Below are 16,575 nucleotides of genomic sequence, written 5' to 3' on the forward strand. Positions count from 1 at the left end.
AGGTCATGAGTTCAAGCCCCATATTGGGCATGGAGCCTGATTAATTAAAAAAAGTGAATTCTGATTCAAACCATCCCAATTTTGTATTTTCACTTATATTCATGCTGGAATAACTCAAGTCTCATTACTTCTTGAGAACATATGAATCACCTCCTGAGTACTCTCCCTGTCTTCTACCTTTCCCTATGCCTCTATGAACCTACTTTATGACAACTCTGTTAATATTGCTCCTTTATAAAAAATCTCTTCAGCAAAACAAAAACAAAACAAACAACTCTTCAGCAAAAACAGACTTGTCTTTCCCAAATTAAAAGAGATTCCTTATGTAAAGCACTTCCTATGGTGTCTGGCAACTGAGAAAATATTTGCCAGCTTAATAACTGGTTAAAATTATCATCAATTTCTCCCAGTTTACCCATACTTTAAAACCCATGTTTCCAATTAGACAAAGGAACACTGTGTCCCCATATTTACCTTAACTCTTAGCCATAACTTCCTAAGATCAATAGTTTTTCAGGGGCTCTTACTCTCACCTGGCTGGGACAACTTTCCCCAACACAGAGCTAATGAAAACCTATCCATCCTTCAAAGCCCCTTCCTTACACCATCTCCTTCACAAAGCCTGGACTAACTTCCCTAACTGATGTGTTTTCTCCCTCCTTTGAGCCCCATGACATGTTTATGCTTCTCTACTTCTCTACATGGGCCCTTCCTTGATCCCATCTTGGGTAATAGTCACCCCAAGATATCCCTTGGGACAGAGATGAGACGGGATGGTCTACACAAACTGGCACATATATTATAGGGTCTCAAATCTGGGGGAGGCACCAAAGTTGAATTATTTTACATTTTCTTTTTTAAAGTCTTTTTAAAATTTAAATTCAGCTAATTAATGTATACTGTATTATTAGTTTCAGAGGTAGAGTTTAGTAATTTATCAGTTCATATAACACCCAGTGCTCATTACCTCAAGTGCCCTCCTTAATGCCAGTTACCGCATTCACCCAGTTACCCCACTGTCTCACCCACCTCCCCCTCCAACAACCCCTTTTGTTTCCTATGGTTAAGAGTCTCTTATTCTTTGTCTCCATCTCTGATTTCGTCTTTATTTTTCCCTCCCTTCCCCTGTGATCCTCTATTGTGTTTCTTAAATTCCACATATGAGTGAAATCATATGGTATTTTATCATTCTCTGAATGAGTAATTTTGCTTAATATAATATCCTCTAGTTCCATCCAGGTCATTGCAAATGGTAAGATTTCTTCTTTTTGATGGATGAGTAATATTCTATTATATATATTTATATTTATATTATGTATTTATTTTATATATATATATATATGTATATCACATCTTCTTTATCCAGTCATCTGTCAATAGACATCTGGGTTCTTTCCATATTTTGGCTATTGTGGACATTGCTGCCATAAACACTGGTGTGCAAGTGCCCCTTTAGATCACTATATTTGTATCCTTTGGGTAGATAGCAAGTAGTGCAATTGCTGAGTTGTAGGGTAGCTCTATTTTTAACTTTTTGAGGAACCTCCACACTGTTTTTCTACAATGGCTGTACCAGCTTGCATTCTCATGAGCACTGTAAGAGGGTTCCCCTTTCTCCGCATCCTCACAAATGAGATACCACCTCATATTAGTCAGAATGGCTAAAAATATTTTACATTTTCTGATCTATTCAAAGAAAGGATGCTTAGAAATTTTTTTAAAAAAAGAATTGGTGCTTATACATTAAATGTGTCTAATGCAAAGCATCATTCTAATTAAATTATGTATTCCCCTTTTACTAAAATGAAGAAATCAGATTAGCAATTTATTCTGAATAATTCGTATTTCATTCTACATACAGGATTGCCCAGAAACTTCTGACATGTGTCATTTAACTATTATTCAACAAGGTTTATTCAGTGGTCTGCATATAAAACTAATATATCTTTCCTTGGATCAAGAGTGCCAAAGAAATAGAAATTACTGACTTTGCCTTATAATACAGTGGAAATGAAGCCTAAAAGGACAAATACCAAAAAATACATATACACAAGTGCAACCAATATGCAACAATAACGTCTAATTGTGGGGGCAGAGCCTATGAAGCACCACTGTACAGATAATGACAGTTCAGCATCCTGCACTTCATCAACTACCTGCATAATAAAAGCAAATTCTAAAAGTATAGGCAAGACTTATATTGAAGTTCTCAGTTGAGAATTTGGCCTAGTCATGTTGATTCATATTGGAAGGTGTTTGCATTAGGCAACTTTCACACATTGTTTTCCAAACAATGGCTGGATCCCCATCAGTCCTTCACTTCTCTAGCTCAGGGTGGGATATATGGAGGAGGGTTGCCTTTACCCAGCCTAGTTTCTTCTCTCTGCCTTCCTAGTGCCCCAGGGAGCTGATCAAAAAAGCAGCAATAATATGGGGCATGAGAAGGTCATAGCCCTTCCTTGAAGTCACGGGGGAGCAGACTAGGAAGCAGGGCTGTGGTTAGGATTTGAAAATCCCCAGGGATCCAACAGCATTTCCAAGCACTTTCTTGACAACATGCCATCTACATTTCCTATCACAATATGCATTAAGTGGCTCTGGTTATTCATATTCCTCTTCAAACAGAATTTTGGTTCCTGTGACTATTTCCGCTAATTTTCCTCTACCTCATCCCCTACCACATTGGCCTAACCCTAGAGTACTTTTTTACCCTGAGCCCCTTTCAGAGATTATCAGAGGTCTCCATCTCACTCCAAACATATCCAAACTCTCTTGCAGTTTTATTTATATACCAAGTTTCATGGACATGGGTGTTGCAGTAAAACAGGGAAAGCAAAGCCCCTGGCCCTTTCCTGAGAAGGATTCAAAGGTTTACATAAACTGAAGCTCTAATGAGGCCAGTTGGTCATGAAGGCCAAGAGAAGCCTTCTAAAACTGTTTCTAACAGAGCCCAACAGCCGTTTCTGTCCTGCCTATGTAGGGATCATTACAGCACAGAGGTAGAGCAAATTGCCAAGGGGAATTCCAAATGGAATGTGTCATAATAAAATCACTTTCCCTCAACCTGACCACTAATGAATGGAATGAAACAGAGTCAAAAGCTGATGACAGCATGGCTTTCACTGGTGTGATCCTGTTTTTCTCCATGAGTATCTTTTCTACTCTAGGGTAGCATTAGAGCAACTACCCCATCCCAGTCCCCTCCCTTACACCTCCTAAGAATAAATGATGACTTTTCCATCTTGTGGTTGTATGAAAAACAAAGATTAATACTTAACTGAAAGAGGGTTCAGGATATGAGAGCCAGAACTGTCCTCATACCACTTCTGGTTTCTAATGCATTAGGGACAATTTTGTGGTATGAATTCCTGGCAAGGAGCCAACAAGGTTGTTCCAGAACTTGCTTTTACTATGCTCCCAATGATATATCTTACTCTAAGCCTTCGCCAGCTCTAGCTCTGCTTCTCATTTTGATGACCTGGCCTCTTGCTAACTCATCCATGTGTGTGGCTGGCATTTTCTGCAAGCTGGCATATGAAAAAAGGCATGAGATATGGCCTTCACTGGTGGCTCGGAATAAGAGAATGCTCCTTCAGTCTTTCCTCAACACAACATCTCAAATGGCCCTGCTAAAATGTAGAAGTGGCCACACATTGACCCACGGGCTTTGCTTCTGCTTCTCTAAGAACATCTTGTCTCATGTAGCCAGGGTCTTCTTAAATGTCCTATTTCTCTTTCCCTTTATAGCAAAATTCTTTTTTTTAAAAAAAAGATTTTATTTATTTATTCATTCATGAAAGACACACAGAGAGAGGCAGAGACACAGGCAGAGGGAGAAGCAGGCTACATGCCGGGAGCCTGATATGGGACTCGATCCCAGGTCTCCAGGATCTTGCCCTGGGCCAAAGGCTGGCGCTAAACCGCTGAGCCACCCAGGGATCCCTATAGCAAAATTCTTGAGAGATTTGTCTGGTTTCCAGTTCTTTTTTCTTGAACCAATTCTATCAGCCTTTTACTCCCACTCACTCCACAAAGACTATTTTCAAATCATTTCCAATAACTTCTACATTGTAAATCCAACCGTCAAGTCACAATCCTCAACTTACTTGACCTAATAGCAGCATTTGACACAGACCACTGTCTCATCCTTCAAGTTCTTTATTTGGCTTCCAGGAAACACAAGTGCCCTGTTTTATTCCTACCTTTCTGTACATTCCATTTAGGCTCCTTTGCTATTTTCCTCCCAACACCCCCAACTTCTAAATGCTAGCATGTGCCAGGGCTCAGTTTTTGTAGCTCTTCAGTTTTTGTCTATTCTCATTCATCCAGCCTCATAACATTGAATATTGTTTATATGCTGTGATGCTTAAATTCACATGTTCACAGCATACCTCTCCTGCCATGTCCTATTGGATGTCTGACAGGTCTCAATTTACAAATCTAAAGCTGAGCTCCTGATATTCCTGCTTCTCCCATAGTCTTCTCAGTTCATGGCAATTCATCCTGTCAATTAGATCACAAACCTTCAAATCATGTTTGGCTCTTCACTTTCTATTATGCCCCATGACCAATCTATTGACAAATCCTATCAGATCTATTGTTAAGAAATATCCAGAATTTATGCACCATTCACCACTCCACTGTCCTCACCATGGCCAAGCCACCATCATCAGCTGCCTGAACTATTGCAATAGCCCCCTAGACTGGCTTTCTGCTTCCAATCTCATCTCCTTCCTTCCCCCCCACCCAGGAGGTCTTATTGAAATTTAAGCCAGATGCTATTCTTCTTCTCCAAATGACATCTCAGAGAAAAAGTCAAAGTCCTTAGCATGACCTCAAAGGCTTTAATACCTCTTTCCTCTTTTCTATTCCCTGACTCCTTTTGCTACCCTGCTTCATCCATTCCTCTGGCATCATGCTGGTCTCCTTGTTTTTCCTTGCATGTTCCATTTCATTCTTGCCATGGAGCATTTTCTAGAATGCTCTTCCCCAGATATCTTACAATTCAATCTCTCACTTCCTTCAGGTCACTTCTCAAATTTCTCCTTCTCAGTATGGCCTTTCATGCTCACTCTGTATAATTTTACCTCCGAACTCCACATCCCCTTTCCCTAATTTATTCTTTTTCTATCACCATAATGCATGGGTTTATTTAACTTGGTTATTGTTTATCTCTCCTACTAGAAGGCAAGATCTATAAGATGACATATTTTTGTCTTTTCTGTTCACTATTGTATCTCCAGTACCTAAAACAGTGCTTACATAACCTGTGGTCAGTAAATATATGCTGAAAAAAGAGTGAATGAGTGCATGTCCATTCTGCTGGCACGAAATATATATATTAGATATATGTCCAGCTCTGATATATTATAAGGTTTAATACCAGATGCAAAACTGAGACCAACAGGAAAATTCGCAATTACCATCAGAGATTGTTTCTCAGACGAAAAACCTTTTAAAGGTAGGAGTCTATTTCAACAAGCAGAAGAACCTGATCTAACTGAAGATGGAGCTACTATTGCCAAGTATGATCTGTTATAGGTAAAGCAAATGAAGGTAACTGTTATTTTCAAGAAATGCTTCCCTTTGAAATGTCTTACTTCTATTTTTCTAAACCTGCACCTGAACTGGCTTTGAATACTGCTCTGCAATACAAGAAGACACACTTGAAGGTCAGAATCACAGCATTTTAAGATGGAAGAGACTAAACCAAAATACATTGTACAATAGTTGACTTAATCTTTTCTATTTTCCTGTATGTCTGTGTTTTACACTTATTATTCTTTTCTATATGTCTATATATTGTCAGGTTCCTGAAATGAAGGACCTCTACTTTGATCAGATTTCTTAAATCAGAACAGTAAGGATTCACCTAGGCATTTTGTTTTTTTCTGATGTGAATGCTAAAACTAACAAAGGCACGCCTTATTAATAGTATAGTAGGTAAAGTTAGTATTCAATGTGTCACCTGTCTGCCTACATTTTGCAGGAATTCTTGCCAGCTATAATCATTTATAGAATATAATATGCTAAAAAAGATTTTCAATTGTCTCTAGAAATGTACCAACCAAAATAATAGCAGCAGGCCTGTCTTCTTTGTCCCTTAAACTAAGGAAAAGTGATAAGAGCAAACTGACAGAAAAATAAAACTTGTGTACTATGCTGTTAAAGTGCATATTGTTGGGAAATATTTGGCAATTTTCCCAGTCATTTTGCTTTCCACTAAAATTCTTTTTAGATTTATTTATTTATTCATGAGAGACACACAGAGAGAGACCAAGACACAGGCAGAGGGAGAAGCAGGCTCCTCACAGGGAGCCCCATGTGGGACTCAATCCTAGACCCCGGGATCATGCCCTGAGTAAAAGGCAGATGCTCAACCACTGGGCCACCCAGGCATCCCTCCACTAAAATTCTTAACAAGCAAGTGTTCTTACCTAAAGATTGCACTCAGAAAAACAACAGGTTAAAGAATTAAAGTAAATGAAGGAGGATCATTTCACACCTTGACAGTAGCAGCCTTCCATTGGATAATCAATGACAGTATATCCTAATGAAATGCATGTGCTTTTTAAAATCCCCACAAAGAAATACTGAGAGAACATCAATAAAGGAAGGAGTGAAAGCATCTAACTATTACTATTCACTTCAGGGATAAAGGATATACAGTTTAATTAATGACTTCTTAAGGAAAAAATATAGTAAGTCCTTGATCCAATAAATGAGTAACTGAAGCCCTTTGCAGCCCCACTAGTGGATACCAGGATGTGGAACCAGCCAGAATATTGTTACAGGATTTTCTCTGCCTTTAGTGCCCACAGTTCTTGGTCATATCACTTCAAAAAATGAAGAGGTAGACCAGATGAAGAGTGGTGGGCAGCAAAGCAATGTTTATTTAGCAATAATATAAAACTCTGAGAGAGGGAGGGGGTGTCCGAGGAAGTTTAGGGGTTTTATGAGCTCTTTGTGGAACTATCTTAAACAATCAGAGTGTGCTGAGTCATGCCAATCAGGGCTTTGGTCACACACCTAGGTTAAAGTCTAGGTTAATGTCAATGTGCTGATGGTCTTTTTTTTTTTTCTTTTTTCTTTTTTTTTTTTTCTTTTGGCTGACATCTAGGGCCTTAGGTCTTAATTGTCCCTTGCGTGTAATTCTGACAAATGCTTGGTGGCTATTTGCCTTATTTTAGGATGTTTTGCAGAAGTCATTTCTGCAAAGGCTGCAAAGCAGAATGCTAATATAGTCCTCTCTAAGCTGCAAAACAGGATGTTAGTGTTTTGGTTTAGCTGTCCTGATTCCTTTCATGTTGGGGATCCTGACCCTGACTACCTAACTGTTCAACTAACTTCTAACAGTATCGCTGCCCTCCAATTGCCCCACTAGAGGCTCTACCACTGCCACCAATCAACAGTGGCTTCTAGGTCTCAAAGACCCACAAATGAAGCCTGGGATCTTGCAGTCCTTTCTGCAACAGGGAAATGGGGACAAAGGCTAGATCACTTAATTAGCTCAAATGGGCAGTTGACCAGGATGGAGACTTAGGAGGCTCCTGAGCTCCCCTCTTTCCACAAACACACTGAATCCACAGCTATGTATGAAGGAATTTCCTCTGAAAGATATCCAGAAACTAGCTAAGTCACTCCTATACCTCTAGCAAATGAAGAAGAGCTGAGACACACTCTTGACAAACCCCCACCCCCAGCAGAGCAACATACGGTTGGATGGAAACCTCCAACTTCCAGCTTCTCCGTAAGAAGGGAAGGGACAGCACATCTAGAGCTCCACTTTTAAGACTACTGCACAGAGATGAGCCCCTAAAATAGCTAGCTCTGAAAGCCACAAGCACTGGGGCCATGAGAACCCAAAAACTATAGCAAACAAAAAAGCAGTAATTCAAGGGCATGCAAGGCTTCACCACAGCTATCCCACCAAGGCTCAATGCAGAGGAAGCAGGCCAAAACACTCATTTCCCATTCTTTGCCTCGAAGGGGTTTACCTGCATACTTTAAAGGATGCTGCCTTAAGGCCAGGCTTCTAATTTAGCACACATCTAGTGGCTGCCTGCAATCTTTCCCAGAGTGCAGAGAAGCTGGCAACCAACCCTGCCTTCTCCCTCCAGTCTGTTCCAATAAAAACTGGGAGACTTGGTTGAGTCACCAGTATTTCCCTGTAAAGAGCTTATATACAAGTCTGACACCCTAGTTCTTGTGGATACAACCCAAAGGATGGGCTCCCAGTCTGCTGGCTCTGATACCAATAGTGCTTACATTTGAGAGTCCTATAGGACTATAGCAAACAAAGAAGCAGTTCTAAACAAGCATAGGAGCACTTTCACAGCTATCTACTTGGCCTAGAAGAGAAGACTCAGGCAAAAATTGAAAGAACTCTACTACCTCCATTTAAACCTCAAACTTTCTAATTAAGTACTTCTTTCCAGCTTATCTCTTAACTCAGGAAAAAGATTCCTGGGCAAAGCATCCCCTGATGGGAACCGAAACTACCCCATCCAGCAATAAAAGACTACCCTGAGCCAGCAAGACCCTGCCCATGACTGACTCTAAGACAATGATCAATCTGACTTTTACTGCCCACCTTTGTCTCACATTTTCCTTAAATAAACCTGGAAGTATCTGTGTCACTTTGGAGACAGTCTGAGACACTAGTCTGCTGTCTTCTTGATGTTAGCCTCACTGAAACAAATTCCTTTCTTGTTCCACCAGCACTCATCTTTCTGCCTTTGGATTTTGTCAGCTGCAAGTGGCCAAACCTGATATGTTTAGGAACCCCAGAGCTGGGTGCTCTTGCACCCCTGCACCCCTGCTACAAAACGTCCATCTCCTAGTTTCTCCCTGGGAGGGGTTTAATTGCATAGTTTCCCAGCTACTGCTTAAGGATCTGGGTTCTAATCAGGCTGCATCTAGGAGCTCACCACAGTCTTCCCCTTGGGGACACAGACAAGTCTTGACATGCCTGAACTACTGAGAACCACAGAGAACAAAGAAGTTTGCTTTGACAATCATAAAAATTCAAGAGGCGACTAGGACGCCAGGCTAGGCTAAATGACAAGGCTGATCTCTTACACAAGACCACACAAAACTGGGAGAGGCAGCTGTTTTCTCTAATGCAAGGAAACTAGCACAGAGAGTCAAGGAAAATATAGAAATAGAGGACTATGTTTCAAATTGAAAAACAAGATAAATCTCCAAAAACAGATCCTAATGAAATGGAAATAAGTGATTTGCCTGATAGAGAGTTCGAAATAATGGTCATAAACATAGCAAGCAAGCTCCTTGACATTGGTCTTAACAATGATTTTTTTGATTTGATACCAAAAGCAAAGGCAAATGCAACAAAATAAATAAGTGGGACTATATCAAACTCAAAAGCCTCTGCACAGCAAAAGAAAGCACCAACGAAAGGAAAAGGGAACCTCTGGAATGGGAGAAAATATTTGCGAACCACATATCTGATAAGGGGTTAATATCTAAATATAATAAGGAACTCAAAAAAAAAAATAAGGAACTCATACAATTCAATATCTAAAAGCAATCCAATTAAAAAATGGGAGAAGGACCCAAATAGATATTTTCCAAAGACATCCAAATTGCCAACAGGTACATGAAAAGGTGCTCAACATCACTAATCATCAGGGAAATGCAAACCAAAACCTCAACGAGATACTACATCCCTATTTGGACATCTATTATCAAAAAAGACAAGAGATAAAAAGTGCTGGCAAGGATGTGAAGAAAAGAAAGAAACTATAAGTGCACTGCTGGTGGAAATGTAAGCTGGTACAGCCACTATAATAAATAGTCTGAAGGTTCCTCAAAAAAGTAAAAATAGAACTACCTATGATCCAGCATTCTCACTTCTAGCTAGATATCCAAAAGAAACAAAACCATTATCTTGAGGAGATATCTATGCTCCCACGTTCACTGCAGCATTATTCACAATAACTAAGGCATGGAAGCACCATTTACATAGATGCTCAGACACACACAAATATTAGTCAGCTTTTAAAAAGAAGGAAGTCTCTTGTCATTTATGACAACATGGATGAACCCTGGAGGGCATTATGCTATGTGAAATAAGGCAAATAGAGCAGGCAAATACTGCATGGTAACACTTATATGTGGAAACAAACAAAAAAAAATACCCTCAAACTCATAGAAAGAGGGAGTACAAAAGTGGTTGCCAGGGGCTGGGGGAAACAGGGAGAAGTTGGTAAAAGGGTACAAACTTTCAGTTGTAAGAGGAATATGGTCTGAGGATCTAACATAAAACATGGTTAGTATAGTTGACAATGTGTATTGTATAATTGAAATTTGCAAGACAGTAGAACTTAAATGTTCTCACCAGAAAATAAAGAAAGAAAAATATCTGAGGTGATGAGTGTGTCCATTAACTCCATGGAGGGAATCTTTTCACAACGTATCCATATATTAAATCATCACTTTGTACCCTTTAAATGTATTACAATTTTGTCAATTATATCTCAAGAAAGCTGAAAAAAATTAGAAAGTCTTCCTTTCAAGGGAGCAGCAAGTGAATGTGAGGCATCATGAACACCAAGACAGGTCAGAGTGGCAGCATCCAGGAAATACTAAGAGAGCAAAAGCATTTCCTTTGCCATATTTGCATCTCCATTTCTAATCTTTCTTAGAGTTCGTAATGAGTCCCATTAAGCTGAAGCTGTTAAGAGCCTAAAGTGTTTATGGTGCTATGGATATTCATTCTGAAACAACCAAACATCTCTGGAATATTTATGGGGTAACCACTTCCTACCTGGGAGTGGGCAGTAGCTTCTGGAAAACAGATGCTTTGAGTTGGCCAGTCAGCATGCAGTTATGACTGGAGTTGAACAATAACTTTGCACAGAACTGTATTTCCTCACTCTGTGCTAGATTATTAATCACTCCAATATCATGAAGCACAATTCATGCCTATCACGCTGTTAGGAATGGTTGCAGAATGTTCCAGTCCATCATTGTGAACACACACAGATAGACTGCTTTCTACAGTCCCAGAAAACCAGGAGGGCTGAAAGGATGCCACTGACCATGTATTACAAAAAGAAAGTTCTTCAAATAATAGTTCCAGACTTTTCTTTTGTACATATTCTTGGTCCAAATGTTGGACCAAATGTTCACACAGTTTGGGAGAGGTGGAATCATTAATACTTTAAAGCAAATCTCAATTTGAAACCAAGTTCTCCCATTAAGGAAATCTTTCAAGTTCTTTATCACTCATGTAATACCGTCCCTGAGCAATCCGCCTATGTTTGGAAGGGGTGTTTTCTGTGACATGGGGGATACAGAACAGAGTTGTATAAAAAGAATGTTCAGGAAAATTAATCACTGGAGATTTCACAGGTTAAGACAAATACATTATGTTTACAATGGGGAATTGTATAAGACTTACATTTATGAGCCTTCAGTCCTTCAAAGGACACTGGTCCAATTTCATAATATTCATATTCCCAGGTGTAATCAGAATTAGGTGCAGATGGCTGGGATGTTCTGTTAGAAATTAATCTCTGGGCAGACATCTCCACCCTGCACAAATGGAGAAAGGCAAATATAGAACCTGTTAATTCATCCTCAACTGCACAGATACTCTAACTGCTCTTGACCACATTTAGAAGTTCAGAAGGCAAAGTCATCAGAGAAGTCCCATCCACTAGGGCAGGGAGAGGTCCTCACTGGCTGCCTATATTTCACACCAAATGGTCATAATTTTTTTTTAACGTCTCCACTAGACTGGAATGTTTTTGAAATCAGACCCCATGTCTTTTGTTGCTGTCCCCCAGAACTTAACCCAGTGCCTGGCACATAACCAACTATCAATAACTGATTTTTAAAAAAGGAAAGGAAGAAGGGAGAGAGTATATCAAAATCTCTGATCTTATAACTTCAGCCCCACCATGTACACCTGCATGAGTATGCAAAGAGTCTAGAGAAAATAAATAAAAAGTACCAGAAGTGAACTTCTGGTATATTGAGCACCTGCTATGCAAAAAGACAAGTAATCAGGGCAGCCCTGGTGGCTCAGCAGTTTAGCATCGCCTTCAACCCAGGGCATGATCCTGGAGACCCGGGATCGAGTCCCACGTCAGGCTACATGCATGGAGCCTGCTTCTCCCTCTGCCTCTCTTTCTCTCTGTGTCTCTCACGAATAAATAAATAAAAATTTAAAAAAAAGACAAGTAATCAAAGGCTAATTAAATGAAGTAGAAAAAAAAGAGACGTGGTCAGCAAAAGTCCCATAATAGGAGAAGATCCTCGGTGGAAGCCTGAATCTTCCCTACTGCTTATTCCCAAAATTTGTCCTACTTTCAGGATATGCTGAGACACGGACTCCACAGATCTTGCTTTATATTGGAGGAAAGAATACAAAGTAACAAATAGTAATATAAGGGAAAATTTGAAATGAAAAATCAGCCCAAACCAACATTCACTGAGAAGTCATAACCACTGGTTCTCATCCCTAATAACTTTCTGAAGTTCCCTTTCTTCCACCTACCTTGGGTCAGTATCACCCACTACTACCTCTGGGTCACAACCTATAGAGAAGTTGAGGCAAAATCACTATCACTCCTCTGCCCAAAGGCCTGTGTCTCATCTTTCCTTTTTCCTTTCTTCCTTAATCCCCAGTCCTGGACTCCACAGAAACAAACTCCAACCCCTCAGCATCATATTGTTCAAAGGACAGTGTGCTCTGATCCAAAGATATATGCTAGTATCAAAACCGGAATGTCGCTGTGAGTGCCCAACCAGACAAATAATTCCTGCAAAAGTAAAAGAGAATGTACCACTTCTATTTTGGAAAAGAAAGGTACACAAATTTTAAGAAAAGCTGACCTTCAATGAAGTATTTGGTAACCTTTCTAACATCAGCACAAAAATAACATAAAATCATTACCACAGTATTGTCTTTGGTCTTTTTATTATTTGAACAAGGGATTATTTCCCTTGATGAAATAAATTTCCTCAGGAAATGAAAATTAATAACTCAAACCCAAGAAACACTATCCTCATTTATGAGCACTTCCTCCAGAAGAAGAGAATTGTGCGTGAGGGAAGAGTAGCTCTTCAGTTTTAGGATTCAGAGATAAATGGTAGATTCAGATATACATAATGTCCATTTGAGACTGTTAAGAATTTCACACCATGCAGGGAAGACATGAGATTTGAAGATGGAGGACCAGAGTTTTCATATGTGTTCTACCTCCATTTGATGTGTTGCCAAGAAATGGTTCTGGCTACCGTTACTAGTAGACACCATCATCATCCCCCTTCTCCAGCTGCCTAACTGGTTTTTCTGCTTCTGCTCTTACTGACCAATTGTGATCCACTCTTCACCTATCAGCCAGTTAGTTAGTCATTAGATTTTATTTATTTATTTATTTATTTATTTATTTATTTATTTATTTATTTATTCATTCATTTATTCATTTATTCATTCATTCGGGAGAGAGGGAGGGAGGGAGGGAGGGAGGGAGAGGGAGAGGGGGAGGAAGAGAGGGAGGGAGGGAGAGAGAGAGGGGGGGGGCACAGGGAGAAGCAGGCTCCATGCAGGGACTCAATCCTGGGTCTTCAGGATCATGCCCTGGGCTGAAGGCGGTGCTAAACCCCTGAGCCACCCAGGCTGCCCCTCAGCCAGTAATTTAAAAAAGAAAAAATTGCCTTTGTCACTTCTTTGGTTAGTATTTTTCAACGGCTTCCCATTTCTCTAAGGACAAAGTCCAAAATCTTTGAAAGGTCCTACAAGGTCATGACTTGGGTCTTGCTGTCTCCTCTCATCTTGCCTCATACGCTACCAAACTGTGCTCACATTCCCCGCAGTTCCTCAGAGACGTCATGCTTTGTGTTCCCTGCTCACATGCTCTTCCCTCTGGTAAGAGTGTGCCTTTATCAGACCATCTTATCCTATTCCTCCTTGCCTGCTTATTCTTATCTACAAATCTGGCCCACCACCTATTTTTGTACAACCTCCAAGTGAAGAATGTTTTTTATAATTTTTCATGATTGGAAAACAATTTTTTTTAGAGAGCTCATATGTGAGCATGGGGGAAGGGGCAGAGGGAGAGAGAGAATCTTAAACAGGCTCCATGCTCAGTGCAGAGCCTAATGTTGGGCTCGATCTTACAACCCTGAGATCATGACTTGAGCTGAAATCAAGAGTTGGATGCTTAACTGACTGAGCCACCCAGGCACTCCTGGAAAACAATTTTTAAATAATATTTTGTGACATAAAAAAAATTTTACGAAATTCAAATATTGGAGTCCATAAATAAAGTTTCATTGGAACACAGCCACCCTTGTTTTTGTATTTTTTTTATGGTTTCTCTAGTATTATAATAGCAGAGCTGTGCAGTGACAACAGAGATAGTATGGTCCAAAAAGCTCAAAACATTTACTCTCTGTTATTTTATAGAAAAAGTTTGCCAGCCCTCCTTTAGAACAATGGGGGTAAAAATCTAAGCTTCAATTTTTCTCATCAGGAAAATGATGATGATAACTACCCATTTCATGGAGTTACTGTAAAGATTAAATGTGATATTACGTGAAGTATGGGTAGTCAGCACCCAGTTAAGGTCAACACATAGCAGCCAGCACTATTATTAAATACTAGTCTGATACAGAAAAGCCTAGACTTCTTCTTCAAGCATCGCTAACTTCCCTGTCAGCCAATTCCTATCAAATTCACCATGTGGTTCATTGATCTGTGCACCCTAGAAAAATGAATAAAATTATAATAAAAAATAACTCAAAAGGCATTCATTTAGATGCTTTAAAAGTTTTAATGAGAAATATGTCCATCATGGGATTCCTGCTATTCCAACAAGTCAAAAATATGATAATAATCTCTCCTGTTTTTTAAGGAAAATAATATGAAGTCTGGTTTGACCATCTCATTTTATTGGAAGTCAGGTATTACAGGCAGTGTAATAAGCAGAGCAGAGAGAGGCACTAGACTTCATCTAGTATTGAAATAGATAATGGAAAAATAACAAAAAGTACATAAAACAATGAAGGAAATAAAGAGGGGAGGGTTTTCCATTCTCTGTATAAGCTGTTCTCCACATCTGTACCTAGCAGTGACCCCTGTGCCTGCCCAGGCCGATGTGCCCAGCAGGCCTCCCTGCTACTCTCTCAAGTTAGAAAGAAGCATTCTGGCCACCCTCACAGGGCTGGCCAGGAACTAGCAAATAGACTATGTCTGTACAAAACCTCAGATATCCAGAAATCTCAGTGCTTCATTCACCACAGAGAAAGGGTTTTGTCATTCCTTCTTTTACTCTCCCTTACACCATTCCTGTTGACCTAAATGAACTATGTAGGGATGGCTACAGATCAAAGGGTAATGAAAGGCACATGTGCAAAGATCCTGAACGTGGAAAGTCCATGCTTTAAGAGAGAAGCAAAGTGCTGACAAATGCCTGGAGATGAGAGGTGTGAAGAGCAGAGCCAGTCTTATCACAGGTTCTCCAGGGAAGAAGAATGAAATGCTAGACAGCCTCTTCCAGAGTGGCCATCACTTTGGTAGCCTTTAGATAACAGGGGGTGGGGTGGAGCAGGAGGAGGCTTTTGCTGTCACCAGCTATTTCATCTAGGTTCTTGAATCCCAAAGTTGGGTTTGGAGGACAGCGTCTCTGCCCCCACCCCCTCAAGCAGTCACCTAGCACCCTTGAGAAAGCCCATGGGACATTTTTCATCCACGTCTCAAATTCATTGGCTTGGGCCATCAAACATACAAGGGCATGAAACAAACAGAAGACTGTAGTCTGGCAGGATTTTGTACACTGCCCATTTCTGAAGCTTAGAGTTGCCTGTTGGAGTTTTGCAGAAACAGAGGCTGGCACTGTCTCACTATCTGGGAAGTGCCAGCACCTCTGGGCTGTGGCCCCCAGAGTCTGATATTTCCACTACAGTGAAAATATCTGGGCCACAACACCCAGTGTGGGAGAGGCAGCCTGGTGCCAAGGCTTGCTCACCGGGGTGCTGAAAGCAAACAGCTGCTCTCTCCAGAACACAGCAAACAGGAAATGCAGGGCTCAGCAATGTGGCTGCCTTCTATGCCTCTGCTGCTCCTGAGCACCCCCTCCCCAGATGTCCTTAATGTCAGATTTCTTCATAATATTAGCATCATGAAAAACAACTTCTTCCAGAGGAAATGCATCCTAAGCAAGCTTCCTAGAGCAGCCCAGCAGCCGAGAGACCAAGCGGCTGAAAACACTCCTGACAACAATAGTGAAAAATTATAACTGAGCCTTTAAGCCACACCTGAGAAGGAAGCTTACTTTTTCCAGGTGCACATGTGGTAGTTTAGGCCAATTTATATAGACCTGGAAGAGGGAGGAAGGTCTCAAACCCAAACGGAGAAAGCATGGCTAGCAGCCCCAGACAGCAATCAAGGCCTTGTAAGCATCACCCCTTCTCCCGTACACATTTCCAACACTCTCATTCCTCCCAGTTACCCCATCTTTCTTCCTCCAATCCAGCTTCCTACACCACTCCTGGGCACACTGTGTCCTTCTTAAAGACAGGTCAAGCAACTCTCTCCACCAC

The 16,575-nt window shown here is 40.5% G+C and overlaps 1 protein-coding gene across 7 annotated transcripts in view; it reads right to left on the minus strand.

The window, feature by feature from the left end:
- Positions 1 to 16,575, minus strand: part of MRAP2 (melanocortin 2 receptor accessory protein 2) — a 121,565-nt gene that overhangs the window by 13,439 nt on the left and 91,551 nt on the right. For 6 of the 7 annotated variants that reach the window (XM_077903191.1, XM_077903192.1, XM_077903197.1 and 3 more), the window contains one exon: positions 11,426 to 11,559. In XM_077903191.1, coding sequence (XP_077759317.1) covers positions 11,426 to 11,552 — 127 coding nt within the window. In that variant the 5' untranslated portion in view covers positions 11,553 to 11,559. Of the gene's footprint in view, positions 1 to 11,425; positions 11,560 to 16,575 lie in introns of those variants that run through there. The other variant, XM_077903193.1, reaches the window with a different exon arrangement.

This window comes from Canis aureus, chromosome 7, assembly GCF_053574225.1.
Source record: "Canis aureus isolate CA01 chromosome 7, VMU_Caureus_v.1.0, whole genome shotgun sequence".
In the NCBI taxonomy this organism is placed as follows: domain Eukaryota; kingdom Metazoa; phylum Chordata; class Mammalia; order Carnivora; family Canidae; genus Canis; species Canis aureus.